Source organism: Suncus etruscus, chromosome 2 (genome assembly GCF_024139225.1).
Source record: "Suncus etruscus isolate mSunEtr1 chromosome 2, mSunEtr1.pri.cur, whole genome shotgun sequence".
Lineage (NCBI taxonomy): Eukaryota > Metazoa > Chordata > Mammalia > Eulipotyphla > Soricidae > Suncus > Suncus etruscus.
In genome coordinates this window covers 89,094,235-89,113,219 of record NC_064849.1, presented here as the reverse complement: position 1 = coordinate 89,113,219, position 18,985 = coordinate 89,094,235, and the positions used below count along the sequence as shown (strand labels likewise).

At 41.8% G+C, this 18,985-nt stretch overlaps 1 protein-coding gene across 4 annotated transcripts in view; it reads right to left on the bottom strand.

Annotated features, from left to right (window-relative positions):
* CTNND2 (catenin delta 2) overlaps window positions 1-18,985 on the bottom strand; it is a 974,640-nt gene that overhangs the window by 6,064 nt on the left and 949,591 nt on the right. For all 4 annotated transcript variants that reach the window (XM_049767900.1, XM_049767903.1, XM_049767899.1 and 1 more), the window contains 3 exons: window positions 9,388-9,514; window positions 6,264-6,395; window positions 1,361-1,434 (listed from right to left, as the gene is read on the bottom strand). In XM_049767900.1, the coding sequence (XP_049623857.1) occupies window positions 1,361-1,434; window positions 6,264-6,395; window positions 9,388-9,514 (333 nt within the window). The remainder of the gene's footprint in view (window positions 1-1,360; window positions 1,435-6,263; window positions 6,396-9,387; window positions 9,515-18,985) is intronic.

Below are 18,985 nucleotides of genomic sequence, written 5' to 3'. Positions count from 1 at the left end.
TATTAATTCATGGCCAAGGAGAAGCCCCCCCCCCCTTTTGCCACATTGAGAATGGTCCTAGATAGAATAGTCAACAGTTTAGTATCCCTGTCCTTGAAAGGCACTATTCTACAGGTGCTGGAAATAGTCAAAAACAATACAATTCGCTGCCTGTTGATTTCATGACTCTTGGGATCATGGGGATGGTGGGCAGATTTGGCTCTGCAGCCCCACCTTCCTGAAATAAATCCAGATCATCAACAAAGGCCACAGTGATGAGCAGTCAACAACTATCAAGAAAGTCTATTTCCCCCAGGTGACCCTCATGGAAGGAGATAAGTCTGAAGGTGTGGAGAGATAGTGGCCCTTGTCACAGGCCACAGAGAAGATGCATTAATAAAACACACACACACACACACACTCCCATATTTGTGTGTTCACATAAACACAATGACTTCTATAAGAAACTACTATTTAGTGTCCTTTTAGTGTAACATGTCCAAGGACCACCTAGATATCTTGATAAAGTTTTAGAGCCTCAGAGAAAGGTCAAAGTAGGGGTCAGGGAAGATAGTCTTTAGCAATTGTTTTGTTTTGTTTTTATTTTTGGACCATACCTGATGTTATTAGGGTATTAACTCTGATTTAGATTTGCTCCTGGTAGTATTCAAAAGATCATATATGATACCCAGGATAGTATTTGGGTCCACTGTGAGCAAGGCAAGTCCCTTATACTATCTTTTGGTCTTCTCTTATGCATTTCTTACAAGTTTCTCCAACTGGAATCAAGAGCAAAGTATTCTACCAAGTAACATTGTTAGTTGTTTCTAATGACCCTCTTTTATGCACTTCTAGTTTGTGGAAAATAAACATGTGCAATAGTCTATTTTTTTAAATTTTGGGGCAACACCCAGAAGTTCTCAGGGTATATTCCTGAAGCTATGCTCAGTAATTAGTCCTGGAAGTCATAGATAAACCATATTGGATGTCAGAGTTCAAACCTGGATCAGCCATATACAAGGCAAACACCCTACCCTTTTGCTATTGCTCAGACCTCATGTGCAATATTCTTAAAAATAAATAGCTTCTTTCATTTCACAGAAACCACTTAATCCCCATTAGTCATTAGACCAATTGTCTTGGAACCTACATTTCTCACTCACATATCTGGGGCTCTCTTCTCAGCTTCTATACCCAGAAAATTCTGCTTGCTATTACTATCCAGGCATCCCATTTACTTCAGAGCAGGTTGAAGATGAAGTAACCTTGTATGGGGTTGATATTTTGATGCCGGGCAGCTACCTGCTTAGTCTCTCACAACTCCAGGATATTCCACCCAAGTCAAAGGGCAAAGTGACCCCAAAGACATGTGTTTCATTACCTGGTTATGTTTGATGTCTTCAGCGGGTGCACCATAGGAATTCCTATACAAAGTGGAAATTCCAGTGTTTTGAGCTGAAAGCAAAAGGAAAACAAAAGGATTAGCCAAAACAAAATGAAAAAATAAAACCCCAAACAACTCAAGATGTCCAATAAGGAATGAAGGGTTGTTGAGGCCAGCTGTTGGTCTGTTTCCACAAAAACCACTCCATGTGGAGGAGATTCTTGGGCCCTGAATTCTTAATTTTACATACGAATATTAGAAAAGAGACCAGGTATTCCATAAAAGGACTAGAGCATGCCAACTCTTGCATTAAGGTTCATATCAAAGAGGGGGTCAGGACAGGTGCAGCAAACAGATGCTCATATTGCAAGCTTTTTTGCCTTCTTTCCTGGCCAAAAGCTTGCCATCTGCAAGAATCTGTATCAGCAGCTTCATTTTTAGTTGGGGAGTGACAGGAATGAAATTTCTAATTTGAGTTCATAGCAGTCCCCAGTATCTTCCAGACAGCTCATTTCCCACAGGCTCTGAAGACAGGCCAGAAGCAGCATGTGCATTTACCAAGCATTTCTGGGCAGCTGTGGCTTTGGGTCCTGTTAGATAGAATGGCTGGGCCAGTGTCTATTTTGTCTAGTCTGAGAAACTGAAACAAGGAAGGAATAAAGGTCCATTCCTTTTGCTACAAGTTTCCAAAGGTCAATTTGCCTATTTCCTCACCTGGATCTCTCTCTCTTTCTCTCTTTCTATTTTGGGCCAGACCTGGTGGCAATACTCAGGGTTTACTCCTGGTTCTATGCTCAGAAATTGCTCCTGGCAGGCTCAGGGGACCATATGGGATGCTGGGGATCGAATCAGGGTCAGCGGCGTGCAAGACAAATGCCCTATCCTCTGTACTCTGGCCCTCTTCCTGGATCTTTTGTTCTCACCTGGAACTCTTATTTTGACTCAGAACCATCATCTTTTGGAATTCTCATTCTTTAAAAATGTTTATTATATTTTTTCATTAAATCACCATAAGATACAGAGTTCAAAAGTTGTTGATAACTGAGTTGATGCAAATCAAAGCAATAGTGTATTATCACCTCACACCACAGAGATTGTCACACATCAAAAATAATAAGAACAACCAGTGATGGTGCTACGCAGGGATTAAGGGACTCTCATCTATTGCTAGGGGTTGTGTTGACTGGTCCAGCCTATTTGGAAAGCAATATGGGCTTTCCTCAAAAAATTAGGAATTCTCATTATCTGCAGCTCTTGTCTTTGCATTAGGGACCTATATCCTTAACCTGTCACCTTTATCATCAATTGGAAACCATATCCTTATCTGTCACCCCTGTTCTTAAAGGCCATATTCAGGTAGGACACAGACTGGACCACTACCTCCCTCATGGGAAGTACTGATTTGTCAATGAGGTGAAAAACTCTGCAAATAATGAAGAGTTTATTCTTGACTATTGTAGATAACTTGAGACTTAAGAGATTAACTGGATTGATTAATAGCTAATGAAACAGGAAACTCCACCAATTATTCTCATAGTCCTTGCTGGACAAAGACACTGGGAGTCCACTGTGATTGATGCTAAAAGCATGTAACCACCCATCTTCATGGCATTTCTACCCCTGCACTTTTGACTGAGTGGAAACACAGGGAAATGCTTCTTTTTGCTTTCTGGCTCCTTCAACTCTTTTCCTCCTCTCAATTTCCAAATGAGTCACCACTCATGTTTAGAAATATTTTATAAGGCATGAGAGACATTGAACACTTTGGTGGTAAGGTCAGTGGAAAAGTTTGGAGCCTCTGAATAGTTTTTTGTTTTTGAGTCTGACTGTGTGTACTGGGAAAATGGAGCTCTCCTCTGACATATGTTATTAACACACAGCATGTTCAAGATCACAGGAAAGAGTTGGAACAATCTTGCGTATACAACAAACAACTCATTGACTTTAGTTTTCTTCAGCTCAGAGGCCTAGAGAAATGCCAAGGAGAGAAGACATTCTATGAGATTCATTCTAAGCTGAAGAAATGGGTATATGGGTCTCTGGGATAAAAATTATCACTGGACCTGTACTTTGGAAAGCTTAGCCAAGGTGAGCTATCCCTTGTTGCTTTTATGTGTCGCATTTGGAGCTTACCCAGGATTTTCCCACAAGGAGATGGTGCACTCCTTCTGAAGGAGATGGTAGGATATCCTTTGAGGTCTTAGAAACAAGAATGGTGACTGTTTTTGAGATAGTTTTCAATGAAATGTAAGTATTCCCTGGTTCTATGTTTGAATGTGATTTTGCTTATTGATGTCATAAGCAAGGTAGTCTGTAAGTGAAATGGTGTAGGGGCACTCAGGAAAATACTATGAGATAGACATGGCAATCCATCCTTTTGACTAGATGTTAAATATTGGGACTCATATGGCATGGCTAGGGATCTATTCAAACCACTTGAGGAGGTAGCAAACACACTAGAACAATAAGTCTCATCACCATCATCACCTCTAACACTACCCTCACTCGCACTCACCCTCATACCCACTATTTCAACCATCACCATCAATACCATTATTATTACTGCCAATATTATCTCTGTCACCATCATAAATACCATCATTCCCTCTATCCCCACCATCACTGCTTTGTCCACCACCAATAAAACCTTCTCCTCTCTACCACCACTATGTGGCCACCAACAGCTCCTTACAACCATTTACCACAACACCATAAGAACAAGCAACCTTTACACAGTTCTTGTTAGTTTAAGAGAAATAATCCTGTGTAAATAAATTATTCTATAAAGATCTCAGTGTTCTTCCAGGTATCCTATGTGATTGATAATGTGGCTCTAAATTGCATTTTTAAGTAAATTAGAGCTGTTTAAGCCTCTAAGTAAGTCTGAAAGTGGCATTTATCTCAATATTGGAGTTGTCAAGAACCCTGTCATTTTATATCAAGATGAAATAATTTAAAACAGATTTTATTTTTTATTACTTTATATATGTAGGCAAAGATTAAAAACCATTGGAACTACCTTGTCATGAACAACTCGCATTGAAAGTGTTTTCCTTGATTTAATTCACAGGGCAGGTGAGTTAAAGAGAAAGTAAAACTTAAATAACTATGCACTTCATAACTATTCTTATAATTAGAACCTCTACTGGCCATCCCAGAATACCAGTTATGGGACTACTTAGAGCAATAACAACTGCAAAAAGAATGGTTAGGTGAACTTGGTATTGCTAACAATCCTTGGTACTCAGTGTACATTTCATTCTCAGCTCAGCATCTTGGCTCTGGGGACTTAGTATTCATACTCATCACTTTCTTTGATCAAGCTTATCTATACTGAGGACAATAATTGGGTGAGTGTGTGTGTATTCATGTGTATGAAGAAACAAATGAATGATAATAATGTGGTGTGTCTTACTTAATGAATTTAATTAGCAGATGTTATAGGAGTGCAGTGAGAGACATATATTGGTTGGGTTTGTACACAGGGTTAAGAGCTAAACTGTAGGGTCTATACACAGGAGGGCTAAGCTGGAGTGAGGCCCACAAGCATCTGTTAACTCTTTCATGTGGCTATGTAGAGTGACCATGGAAAATGCTGTCTCTAGTTTCAATATAGTCCAACCAGAAACATTTACCTTAAATATAAGCCTGAATCTGGACACCATCCCATTTGTTTCTTTTCAGGAAGAGTTTCATGCACAGAAGAATCTCCTGCTAAGGGAGTCTCAGTATCCATTTGAATTGTGCCGTCTGTTGCCCAGTGTAGGAGTGATCTTCCCCAACTACTTTGTGAGGGCCCCAAACTTCAGGATTTGCTTTCAGGAAGGAACACCTTGACATTCATAACACCCCCCCTATATATATAAATAATATATATATATATATATATATATATATATATATATATATGTGTGTGTGTGTGTGTGTGTGTGTGTATGGTGTGAGGAATGAGAATAGCAGCCCCAGGCCAAGTGTGTGTGTATGTGTGTGTGTGTGTGTGTGTGTGTGTATGGTGTGAGAAATGAGAATAGCAGCCCCAGGCCAAGCAGAGTTTCGGGGTTGCCGAGTTGCAGTCAAAGAAGAGTCAAGATCAAGTTGAGTTAGTTATTGGGCACATTTGATATGGTGTGTGTATGTGTGTGTAAGTGTGTGTTTGTGTGTGTGAAATGGCACTCAATTATGACCTTTCAGAGTTCAAGCTGAGGAAAGTGGGAGGGTAATGAGAAAGGAAGGTCACAGAAGATTCAGGTCTCCTTAGGAAGACTGCATTTGGGTTTTGTGCATTTTCTGTAGAATTTGCGATGGTAAGAGAAGGACAATGTCTCAACAGCTAATTGTGAAAGTTCTCAGAAGTCCCTTCCTTTGCTATATCACTCCTTTCTCCTCCTTCCCTGACCCATTTTCTCATTCTCTGTCCCTTCCCTCCATTCCAAATGTCAATGCTGGATGAGCTACCCTCATACCTTGGGGACTCCCTCACCCTGGGTTACCAAACTGAAGGTGCCCACTCCTGTCTCAGTTGAGAAAATGTTATAAGCTATTCCAATGAGAAGAAAACAAATAGGCACAGAAAGATAAATGGGGACTGAGAACATTTTCTTATAGATATTCTAAAAAAATGAGGCTCAATTTTTTTTTTCACACTGGCAGTGCCCTGGGTTTACACTTGGCTCTGAGACAAGGATAAGGGATCAGAAGGGGCACCAGGAATTAAACTCAGGTCATTCACATGCAAAGTACGCACCCTGTTTGCTATCCTAGTTTCTATATAATCCTCTGCCCTGGACTTCCTGGGAACTGCTGCCTTCAGCCTGGCTGCTAATTGACCTGCCCAACATTAAGCATGGATGAAGCCTACTGCCCCCCATCCCCATCTATTCCACTTCAGCCTCTGACTCACCTGTCGCTGTGTCCTTCCTGGACGTGTGCTCCCCCTTGGCCCCGTGGTAGGGGGCATTGCTGCCAGTGGACTCATAGTCTGTTTTTCTTTCTTTGAGGCTGATCATTTCCCGAGGTGAGGCTGGGGCACTTGCTACAGAAAAAAAATAAAATAAAAGGGCTGATGTTCTGTCTTTCATTCCCCACTCATAGCCAAGGTCATATCCATAGACATTTATGTCATTATGCATGATTGGCTCTTATCTTGATCCAGACCCAGATCCCCAACACTTGGGGTTGTTCTAGTGAAGGGGACGTACATCCCACAGTGACCATCCTTGGAGAGCTGCTCTTGGGCAAAACAGCTATTCAAAGTACCCAGGACAGTAAAACACATGGCCTGTTTCAGTTTCTGTTTTCTTATTTTCTCTTGTTGGGATCCCAGACTGTGGGGTGTTAAGATCACCTCCACACAGGTGTACCAGTGGGAATTCAGCTCATGGTCTCATGTTGGTGCCATGCACACAGGTGCCATTAGAGTCCGAACTCACAACCTCAGGTTTTCCAGGCAACCACTTTAAGTCTCTGAGCCATGTACCAGATCCACCCACCCTCCCTCCCTCGAAGGATCTATTGTATTCAAGGCTGAAAAATCCCTGGTTGTGAGGCTTGAGAGATAGGTAGGGCACTTGCCTTGTGTGGAGTCAACCTGGGTTCTATCTCCCAGCACTGCATATGGTCCCCTGAGCCCTCCAGGATTAATTCCTATATCGAGAGCCAGGAGTAGCCCCTAAGAACTGCTGCATAAGGCCCCCAAACAAAAATAAAATAAAAAAAAGAAAATTCCCTGGTTGAAATCATGTAAACAATGGTTCTCCCAGCAACTGCTCTTTGGGTAAAGGAATCCCTTTCCACCAAGGGTGGAAAACACCAGTAATACTCATTTGCCTGGTAGCTGGCAGTGGCAGGATATGAGGAGGACAAGGATGGCTCTTTTGTCTGGGAGTGTGTTCTGGGCCCAGAGATTCTGATGGATATGCTATTCCTGCATTGTCTCTTGAACCAACCCAGAAATTCCTCCCAAACTTCTCAAAATAAAACCAACAGTTCACTGCTCAGGGACTGCCTTCCTTATAACCCATCTGAATTGACCTCTGGGAAACCCTGAAAAATATTGGCATGTAGGTTCCACTGCAAACTAGTTGGCTACATCTCTCTGGGGCCACTCCAAAGTGAGGACAAACAAGAAAAGCCCATTGATTCTGCATCACTCAATGAAACCCATTTCCTCTCCCATGTGGCCTTAGCACATTGATACTGTGCTCTGCTCACCTCCTCCTCTAGTCCCTTTCCTTTCCAAGTTGCTTTGTTTTTAGTGCTCTGTTCTTTGGGGCTGGACTTTGGTAAGCCACCAGCAGGCTCTCACAAAGGGACAGGAGGTCTCCCAATAGGACAATTCAATACCGCCCAGATGGTCACATTCATTAAACCCAGCCATCTGTATCATTATCTCCTGAGACTCTGTGCCCAGTGATCCAAGTCACTGGTAAACCAGAGTGATGGTCAGGGGGAAAAATCAAATCACACAGTCAGAGTTGCTTAGGACTAGAATGCACAAAGCGGAGGAAAGGCTGGTGGATAGGCTGGGACCAGAACATCCAGGCACAGAGCTTTTGCTTCATTTTGAGAGTTTCCTAACTCCCACTCCTTCCTGGCATTGGTGGATTCCTAAAATTCAAGGGATGCAGAAAGCCTCCATTCCTGCTCTTCCCACATTCACTGCCCTGTATTTTGCCTGTGGCAAATGCCAAATGGGGCATAATTTTAACATAATACACTGTCATATTCCATGATGATGAAATGAATAGTAGCTTCAAAGGCAATCTAGTGTTTTAGGAAAGAAATCCTATGGAAGAAGGATTTCTGATTCTCCTCTGTGGTAAACTCTGGATTATAAGCAACAATGCACTGAAACTGGAAGCTTTTGCGGGGTTGGGAGAAGGGGGTTTGCTCTGTCAAGCACAGTCCATTCATTGCTGCTTTTCCTTCAGTTACTGACAAGGAAGGACAGTGAAATATTTTATGACACAGATTTGCTATCAAGGACAAGGGAAACCATGGTGCTGGGAACTGTCTCAGCCACGCCTCCCAGACATGATTCCAGAAAAGATGACACCCTTATGAGGGGGTAGACAGAAAAAGGCAAGGTTAGCCTTCAGTGACAGCCTGCATAGGTTGGTGTGGACATGCTTGCAATGAACCATCCAAGCTCCCTTTCCAAACAAACACCCAACTGCAGACAGTAAAGTTCTTCAAGATTGCAGACTTTGCAGAAAACTAGCTCCCACATACCTGTGGCACCCACATAAGGAATGATGGACTTAGAGTTGAATTTTTATTATCTTGATATATTTTGGCTGACCCAACAGTGTTCAGGGCTTACGCAGTCCTGTTGGGGTTCAGGAGACCATTTGGAATGTCAGGGATTGAACTAGTCAAATACTTGCAAATTAGGAACCCTACCAGCTATCCTATTGCTATGGCCTTTTGATGATCTCTCTCTCTCTTTCTCTTTCTCTCTCTCTCTCTCTCTCTCTCTCTCTCTCTCTCTCTCTCTCTCAGATTTGACTTTCTACAGTGGAAAGCAAAAAGGGGTGTCCAAGGAGACTACACGTTCTTAAGAGGTGGCTGTTTAAAATTGTCTGTGCTAGGAAATCTGACGTCAGAAGCAAACTTAAACTGAATGACTTAAAGGTCATGGTTGAACTAATAAAATTCTATTGATAATTTTTCTACTGGCTTAAAGGTAATCATAAATTGCTTTTGATACGGTGCTGCAGAAAAAATGGGGGTGCACAGCCATTTGTCATTTTACAGGATTAAACAGTAGCCCTCCTACCCCTGCTCTGGACTTTTACAGGTAACCAAGAAAATGCAAGTCCAAATACTCTGATTAGGAGAAACGCTTATGGAAAAGTCAGAGCTGTTTTATTTCCTCCTATATGTGGGCCTTGATATGCATGTCATGTAGGGGATGCCTGTAAACTTGTCAGAAATCTCTGAGGAAGAATATTTGCTCCTCCCCACCTGAAAATAACTGGGTTGGGCTAGGCTGGGCGGTTATGTGGCAGTCCCAGGACTCTTACCTGAGCGGTTGTTGGGAGATACGCGCACAGGGGAGATGGAAGGTGTGCGGGACGAGGAGTAGGGTCTTTGCCGGTCCCTCTCAATGGTGGATGATGAGGCTACAAAGTGGTATTGGGACCATCCATCCTGTAAGAGATAGGGTGCACCTGTTACATGCCAAGTTAGAACCACCCATCATTTTCCAGAATTTCCAAGAACCATGTGGCTGATCTGGTGAAACATCTAGAGTGTATCAATAGGCAGAAGACACTAGGGTGTCCTCACCAAGAGGATACAGCCCTTTGGGTTCTTTCATTCACCCATCCAGGAAGGGCCAGCTTTCTGCCCAAACATGGCCTTTGGGTTTCCTGTGCAATCTTGTTTGTGTCAAAAGCTTTTATTTAAAAAGATAACAAGAAACTCAAAAAGGCCTAGAAGTTGTCTATTCTTGCCTCCCTGTTCTGGATCTGAACCTCTTCAGTGGACCTCCCAGACACTTTCCAAATATGCGTAGGCATTTTGAACCACAGAGCTTACTTCTGGCTCTGTGCTCAGGAATCACTCCTGGAAAACTCAGGGGATCCTATTGAGTGCTGAGGGTTGAACTTAGGTTAGTTGCATGTAAAGCAAGTGCCCTGTACACTGTACTATGACTTCAGTTATAAGTTACATTCCTTACATATGTCAAGTGCTCAGTAGCTACCATATTTGACAATGCAGATCCTTTTAAATGAGAAGAAATGTATTGTGGTGCTAGGAATGAAACTCAAGGTTTCTCATTTGCAAAGTAAGTGAACTGGCTTGAAATCACATCCCAGGCCAGAAGTACTACTGCTTGAGTTGTCAGGACTGACTGCCAATGACAGGGCACACCGTCCACCCCCCATCAGCTCCAGGCCTTGGGCAAAACCCCTCCGACTCTAAATTTGAGACTGGCATAGTCTCTGTTTAACCCAGGATATTTTTTCCCCAGTTCTGAGCATATTCAGATGCAATCTACGAGTCACTTCTCCATTAGCATTAAGTATTTAGCCGATATGAAAAAAATCATCTAGACTATTGCACAAGGGAATATACAAAACCCATTATGGGTGATTTTGTAAATTTAGAAACTAAACAGAAGAAAGTACAAATAATTGATCACTCCACTCTCCCCACAAATGCCTATAAAATACCTCAGTATTTTCTTTGAATTTTTTTCAATTTTGGGGGTATTCCCAAGTGGTACTCAGGAAAGAGGCCAGGGAATCACACTGGGTGCAAGAACCCAAGGATAGAATGTTGCCTGGACACCATAGTGCCAAGGCACCCAGTTTTGTCTTGGTGGTACTGGCCACCTCCAGGGCCATATATGACTGTTTGGGGGGGGAACCTTTAGGGCTGCATTCCCAATGCTCAGAAAACATGTGGTGCTGGGAAATAAACTTAGCACACATACGTGCCATAAGCAATGTACTGCTGTTGGTCCTTTTTCCTTCTTGGCTAAAGTTTGTACTGCAGAGAAATTTGCCTAATAGTATGGTGTGTGAGACTAGGCAGAGCCCTGCCTCCTCCTGTGTCCCAGGGGAAACATTCGCAATGCCCTTAGCTTTTTCTGAGAACATTTAGACTTTAAAGGGATTTATTTCTATGTAAATTGTTGCAGACATAAAGAGATAAAGCTTAGTAAAAACAGATTTCATGCTCTATTCAAAATGTATGAGTTTATCTAATTCTTATTATTCCTGTCCTATTGATGGATACAATAAATACAAGAGGAGGAGTATGTGATTTTCAAAAGTTATTAGCAAAGCAGTTATTTAAAAACATTGGCATCATCATCATCATCATCAAAACATGTAAGTGGGTATCAAGGCTTTATGTGGACCAAGCATGGTGGTTGTTGATGAGTTTTCCGTGGCATTGGGGTCGATTTCAGAGCCTCATGCAAGAGGGGCGTATGCTTTACTTATGAAGACATATCCTTTCCTTCCTTCCTTCCTTCCTTCCTTCCTTCCTTCCTTCCTTCCTTCCTTCCTTCCTTCCTTCCTTCCTTCCTTCCTTCCTTCCTTCCTTCCTTCCTTCCTTCCTTCCTTCCTTCCTTCCTTCCTTCCTTCTTTCCTTCCTGCCTTCCTTCCTTCCTTCCTTCCTTCCTTCCTTCCTTCCTTCCTTCCTTCCTTCCTTCCTTCCTCCCTCCCTCCCTCCCTCCCTCCCTCCCTCCCTCCCTCCTTCCTTCCTTCCTTCCTTCCTTCCTTCCTTCCTTCCTTCCTTCCTTCCTTCCTTCCTTCCTTCCTTCCTTCCTTCCTTCCTTCCTTCCCTCCCTCTCATTCCCTTACTTTTTTAGACCTTCCTCCCTTCCTCTTTTTTAAATCCATCTCAAATAAATCACAGAAGAAACGCTAGGAAAGTGGCATATTGTATTTGGCCTCTCAATATTTTTTGACATTGGAGTTTTCCAGTGCTAGCAGAGGTTGGTTAGGATGAGCACTCTAGTAACACATAGCACAGAGACCTATGAAAGGCACAAAGACAATATGAAGTACACAGGCAGTCCGTAAAAACAGCGACTGCCCAACCCTGACTGAGAATCAGTTCCATGGCAAATTTTTCTTTACAACCCCCCCCCCCCCCCCGAGATGTCATGGTACTCCTTTCCCCCAAGAAAGAGCTGAGCTATAGGCAGTTTGGGGATCACGCTAACATAATAAAGAAAAAAAGACACTAAAATGAGGCAAATGAGCAAAGAAAGATTAGAGAATAAGGCAATTGGGTGGATGGAGAGTTGGTGCTGCCTTTTTGGGAAGGACAGTGGATTAAGTGCTCTGACAACAGCTCACACCACAGAGTGACACCGAGACAGACAAGGAGCCAGATGCTGAAGACACAGGGTGGGTTTTTATGAGTCAAGGGAAGAGCAGGTGTGAAGGACCTGGGTTAGCAAGGGCTGTGCTCATGTAAGTGCATCAGAAAACCCTTTATGACAGAGGAAGGGCGGGTAAGGCTGGAGGTTGAAAGCAAGAAGCATATGAGTATCAAGGAGAGCTGGGGAGCACAGAAACAGGGAGATTAGTCAAGAAACAGCACTAGGGAAAGAAGTACCCTGATATGGATGAATGATGGGGAGCAAGGGGGAAGATCTAGTATCTGTACTGGGGCATTTGGTACTGGGGGTGGAAGGGAGAATTCAAGCTTTAGCTTGCTGGTTCTGGGGGTGTGCGGATGATAAGCATCTGCAACTTCATTCATGGAGACAATGTCAGGAGAGAAGTGGCTTTAGGAGAACAAATTAGCACTTCTGTTTGAAACAAGTAGGTTTGAGATGGCTTTGAAATATGAAAGAGCATCTTATACAATCTATGTATCAAGATTTGGGGTATAATGCTAACACTAGAGAGAACATTTTATGGTTCAGTATGTAGATATCATGGGAAACAGAAGAGCAGAAGAAGACCTTATTTGTCATTCAGGGGATCTGGGGTTGAACTCTGAGACACCAAGTGTTTAGAAGGTGTATGCATTAGGAGTCCACTCAAGGGAGACAGGGTGGGGGGAGGAGACCTCATGGAGAGTACAAGGGCAGGTGGGACTAAGAAAGAGCTTGCACAAAAGAGACCTATTAAGAAAGGCTAAGCACTACCATTGGCTGAGGAATATGAGTGTCATTGTCAAGCCAAAGAAGTAATTTCATTGGTCAAGCTGGTGACTATGTCATAGAGGTTCTCCAAAATGAGAATTAAGGAGTAGGAAATAATAAGCCTTTGGAAGAGATTTACTAGTAAGGGGAGTAGATAAGGGCTAGAAGAGGTTGCTAAGGGATGTCTTAGTTACTAATGTAGGAGAGGAGGAGAAAAAATCATGAATGCATGAGAACAAGGGAAATGGCAGGAGGAATTTTTGTAGGAAGGGGAAAGTAGGGCCAGAGAGAAAGGTCAGCAGGTAGAATGATTGACTTGCACACAGCTGACCAGATTCAATCACTGACTCCCCCAATCCTTGACAGGAGTGACTGCTAAGCATAGAGCCAGGAATAAGCTGAACATACTGGATGTGGCCCCAAACAAAATACAAAATAAAAAAAAACAAAGATGGGGGATACAGTAAAGCAATGAGAGATGAAGGATGTGCACTAGGAGCTCTATGTGGGGGAAAGGAGGGAGGAAGTCCGACATGGTTGGGATTGGTGTTGGGGACAAGGAGAAAACTGTGTATGTCCCCTTAAATATCTAGAGGGTTATAGCAGAAGCTGTTTCTCAAAGGATTTTGCAAAATGGGATATATTTCAAGTATTTGCTCCCATTACTCTTGTACTTTCCTCATTTCAATTCAGAATAGATTTCTCCTTCCCTTCTCCTCCACTTCCTTCCCTTCCCTTTCCTGTACTTTCCTTTCTGTTCCTTCTTTCCTTTCTCCTTTCCTTTCCTTTTTCCTTTCCTCTCCTTTATTTTTTCCTCTCCTTTCCTTTCCTTTCCTCTTCTTTTTCCTTTCCTTTCCTTTTCCCTTTCCTTTCCTTTTCCCTTTCCTTTCCTTTTCCCTTTCCTTTTTCCTTTCCTTTCCTTTCCTTTTTCCTTTCCTTTCCTTTCCTTTTTCCTTTCCTTTCCTTTCCTTTTTCCTTTCCTTTCCTTTCCTTTTTCCTTTCCTTTCCTTTTTCCTTTCCTTTCCTTTCCTTTCCTTTCCTTTCCTTTCCTTTCCTTTCCTTTCCTTTCCTTTCCTTTCCTTTCCTTTCCTTTCCTTTCCTTTCCTTTCCTTTCCTTTCCTTTCCTTTTTCCTTTCTCCTCTCCTTTCCTTCTTTTCCTTTCTTTCCTCTTTTTTTTTGGATTTTGTATCACACCTCACTCAGGGATCACCACTAGCAGGCTTAGAGGACTATATGGGGACCAAATTCAGGTTGTCTGTGAGCAATGCAAGTTTCTTACCCAATGTACTATCACTTTGGACCCAGATACCCCTGTTTTTCTCCAATCTCTTCTGCTATATGAAGTTGTTATGCATCTCATCTTCCAGCCCACTAATTCTATCCTCAGCTGCTGTTACCCTGTGGAAGAGCTTATCCATTGAGTCTTTCAATTCATCTACTGAGTTTTTCAGACCTGATATTTGACCTGATATTTCACTTTGGAGTTTTCTGATTTCTATCTTCATATTCTCTTGATTTTTACTAGTGTTCTGTTCTATACTTTTTTGAGTTCTGTGAACATCCTCCATATTTCTTCTCTAAACTCCATATCTGAAAGACTAACTAGGTGGTTGGCCATTGTCGGGTCATCAGAGTTGCCATCTTCATTCTCTATGCCTGATGTTGGTCTGCGTAGTTTCCCTATTGTCACGCTTGTATTGTGGGTTTTTCTACGTGTTGTGGTGGTATTCATTGGTTAGGGGGAGTGCGCAGCGGTGAAGCGAAGCAGAGCGGCAGCGCTCTTCTGCTTCCACCCTTGTGGCAGGAAGACTCACCTCAGAAGGAGCGAGCCCTGAGGAGATGGATGCCAGGGACGATAAAAGTTCCCAGGCTGCAGCAAGCAGGGGAAAGCCTCAAAATGGCTGCCATGTTTAAGAAGCCCAGCTGAGTCGACTCATGTTTTTCTGAAGGAGCTTCTCTGTTGATGGCAAAAAATCTTAAATTTGACCAAAAGCAGAATAGTCACTTATGATTCACTTGTAATTTTAAATTTACTCTGATGTTCAAATAGAGGTCTGGGGATCACTATAAACAAAAATGTCTTCTTTGGTCAAGAACCAGTAATACTTTTATGCTTGTCAGTAAAGATAAATAAGGTACCTTCATAATTATAATATTATCAGGAATTTGAAGACTCAGAGACATGCTAGACATAGAATACCAAATCCAGGAAGACTTGAGAGTGGTGCAACAGTTCTGTTATGCAGGTGATCAAAGATTTGCTCTGCTCAGCAAGTCAGATTTCACAATGTTTAGATCACTGGGATAACTGGGATAACTGGGACCATGTTAGTACATGTATTTACAGCTCTAGAAATAGCAAGAAAGTAGATGTAAAAATAAAAGTGCTTATGGAGGGAGGAACTCAAAATCAAAAGATGCACCAAAAAAGCTTTTAAATCCTTCCTAAGACCCAATGCTGAGGATGCAAAAGTGTGACCCAGAGGTCATTTGCTCTAGGATGATGAAATGCACAGGGCTTGTGATGATGAGGAAAGGCATGCTTCTGCACCAGAGATACACTGAGTCAAACATCTTTGTGCATGGCCCATAATTTCATGCAAGACGACAAGGAAGATGTATGAGGTGGGGGAAAAAGAGAGTGAAAGAGGGAGGGAGGCATGGAGGAAGCCAAGGAGATGCAAAACAGAGCTCGTGAAAAATCTCCATTAGATCATTTCCACTGTCAAGATTGTGGAGTCTTGGGAGAAATATGAAGAGAAGAATAGCTTCCAGTTCCTGCTCTGGCTCAGCTTCTGTTTTACTCAGGAAGTTGATGTTGATTATATAAAAGAACTTCAAACTGACACCTTGGATTACACTGGTATTAACATTCAGATGCTAGAATGATGCACAGGCCAAACAGCTCACATTATAAGTTGGAGGAGTAAGGCATTACTTTAATGCTAAATCTTATGGACCTCCCTTTCAAAACCTGTGTATGAAACTTTTAGTTTTTCCACTGAAAAACCACAAAAGACTTTGTCATTGGGAAAGTTATTACTCAACTCAGTTCTTTGATCCATCAGCCACATACCTACTTGTGATATAACTAGCTTGAAGTCAATTTATTACTCACATACTATCCACTGTCACCCACAAAACTTCAAAGAAGTTAATACAAATACATGTGCATCTTTTACACCACATTTTGATCTGTGTTCATTATGTTTTCTTCAAAATTTAACTGTCTGTAGGTCAGAGGGTTCCCCTCGAACTTTTCTCTACAGAGTGCTTAAACATTATTCTCCATTCATATCATCCCTAGGGCCTCTTGGGGTTAGATAAGATTGACCCTAAGAATAAAAACAAAATGAAGAACAGTCATAATAATGAGGGAAGGTCTGTTAATCCTTAGAAGTGATGATAAGAGCTTTTATAATGTCTGTCCTCCTCTTCCATCAGAATGACCCAGAAGTGTGCCCTTCAGCACTGGACCTGGCTGAACTGTCAAAAATGTGATATGATATCTGAGCCTCAAATTGGTTTTTATTTTTAACACATTAAACTTAAAACTGGAGATTGTCAAATTGTTCCCATCTATAGAGATAGAAATCCAAAGGAGAAGAGAAGTTCAAAGTCACTGAACTTTAAATTGCCACTAGGAATAATCTGATCTCCTTTACTGTGCTATTTTACTGCCTGCTAACCAGCTCAATCTTCTAAGTTCAAGTTCCCAACATTTTCTTCCCAAAGAAATGAATTATTCCCTTGAGCTTCCATCACCTGCAATGGCTCTATATAGTGGCTGTGGTCTCAAACCAGTATTTATTTCCAAAGGTCTAACAACTATTTGCTATTCACAGCTTTTCTATGGGGTGGACACTCATTTAATTCTGCAAAACTTCCTCTTAAGTGTTTTGAGACTTCTTAAATTCTAAAAACCCTCAATTTGGGGGGGCAGCAATGAAACTCAAGGTTTCCTGCATGTAAGTAGCACTTTGCCAATGTTCTACACCTATGGTAATAATTTGACTATCCCATCAACACCTACAAGAACACAACACTGGGAAGGCTTCTGCTAATAGATCTCAGACCAAAGGGTTAAGAGGACATCAGAATCCTGTGACACACGAGCCCTGGGAATTCTGAAAAATGTGCATGTACCCTCACAAATCAGCACTTGGAGGTGTTTGATTTTTGGGCAATGGATGAGGTAAAGTCATAGTTGGGGCTGCTCAATAGGGAGAGGTTCTTCTAGGTCACCTTGCCCAATTTCTATTACTAGAGGTTGAATAAACTTACCCTAAGATGCAAAGAAGGTAATGGGAAATGCAGAGGCTGCCTCTGGCCCATGCAACATCACAGTTCATCTCATCTGGCCTCAGCACACCAAAAGCCCCTTCCCTAGAAACCATAGTACTGCTGCTATGGTCAGTAAGTAACTAGCAGCCACTCAGCATCACTCAAGAATAAATCCCACCTACTTGCAGCCTGGAAAAAGGATCAAAATCCAAAATTGTACTGAACATATTCAGCTTTCACTGCATGGAAAAATTGAAATATTTTAGGCTGACCCTGAGATGGGCTGTAGTATAAATTCCTAGTCACTATTGCCTCCATTTAATTTTTTCTTCCACAGTGGAGGGAGAAAATAACTCCATCAGCTTGGTGTATTTTAAAGTTGAAAATATACATAAATGTATATGGTATCTATTATGCTGAGTGAAATAACTCAGAAGGAGAGAGGTAAATATAGAATGGTTTCACTCATCTATGGATTTTGAGAAAAATGAAAAATATTTGTTAATGATTTTCAGAGGCAAAATAGAAGGGGACTGGAGGGTCCAGCTCCCGACATGAAGCTCACCACAGAGATTTTTGGGTGCAGTTACAGAAATAATTACACTGAGAACTATCATAACAAAATGTGACTGAATGAGGGAAGTAGAAAGCCTGTCTAGAGTACAGGCCGGTGTGGGGTGGGGAGGAGGGACACTTGGGATATTGGTGATGGAAATGTTGCACTGGTGAAGGGTTTTTTTATATATAAAAAATCAAGAGAAAAAAAAACAATTGCTGACATATTTGAAGAAAGACATCAATAGCAACACAATAGTAAAAAAGGAAACTTCTTATTACTATAAACTCACAAGGAAAAAACAAAGTTGTAAATATCTGGATCTTTGTCTCTAAGATGGAGGTCTACAATATCTAGAGTAAGGTGTGGCCACTAGTCTTTTTAATAGTGCCTATGTGATGTCATGAAAAGCCAAGAGCATGTCCAGTACATTAAAGCATCAGAGGCATCAATCAGATGGTCAAAAGGACTATGTGGAAGAATATTGGTACTTCATTGGGGTGTAACATTTCAAAAAGGTTACACCTAAAGCAATGTTGTAAAATCAACTCGACTTTAATAAAGTTTTTCAAAGGATATTTGAAAAAATATAAAAGGATGAAGAGGGACATAGCTGAAAGAGCTGAACCCTGTAAATTAATAATTTCCTGTTTCCATTTGGTAAAAGTCAGATATGGCATCCATTTTTTTGACCATCCGGTGATGCTCAGGGGTTACTTCTGGCTCTGCACTTATAAACTATTCTTTCTGGTGTTCAGGGGACCATACAAAATGCCAAGAAACAAATTTGGGTTGGCTTTATGCAAGGCAAATACATGCTGTGCTATCTACCCAACCCCTATATAAGGCATTCACAGAACAAGAATAAATTTATGACTCCAGAAAAACGAGGCTCCCTGCATTCCTGCTCAGTCCCAATCATGCTGATGACCCAATATTCACTAATATGTGATTTAATTACAATACATCTACACCTTAAACCTGGCCATTTCCCCACCTGGCTGACACTTCTCCATTTTCAACCCTTCCACTGTGACTTGTATTGCTTGGGTTTGCAATTGGTAAACAGGAGGCGCATGTTATCTGGGCCTTAAATCATGAATGTCAAGTCAATTTTGCAGCCAAGGCTGGGAGGACTTTTAGGCATATTCTCCAGATTTTCTTT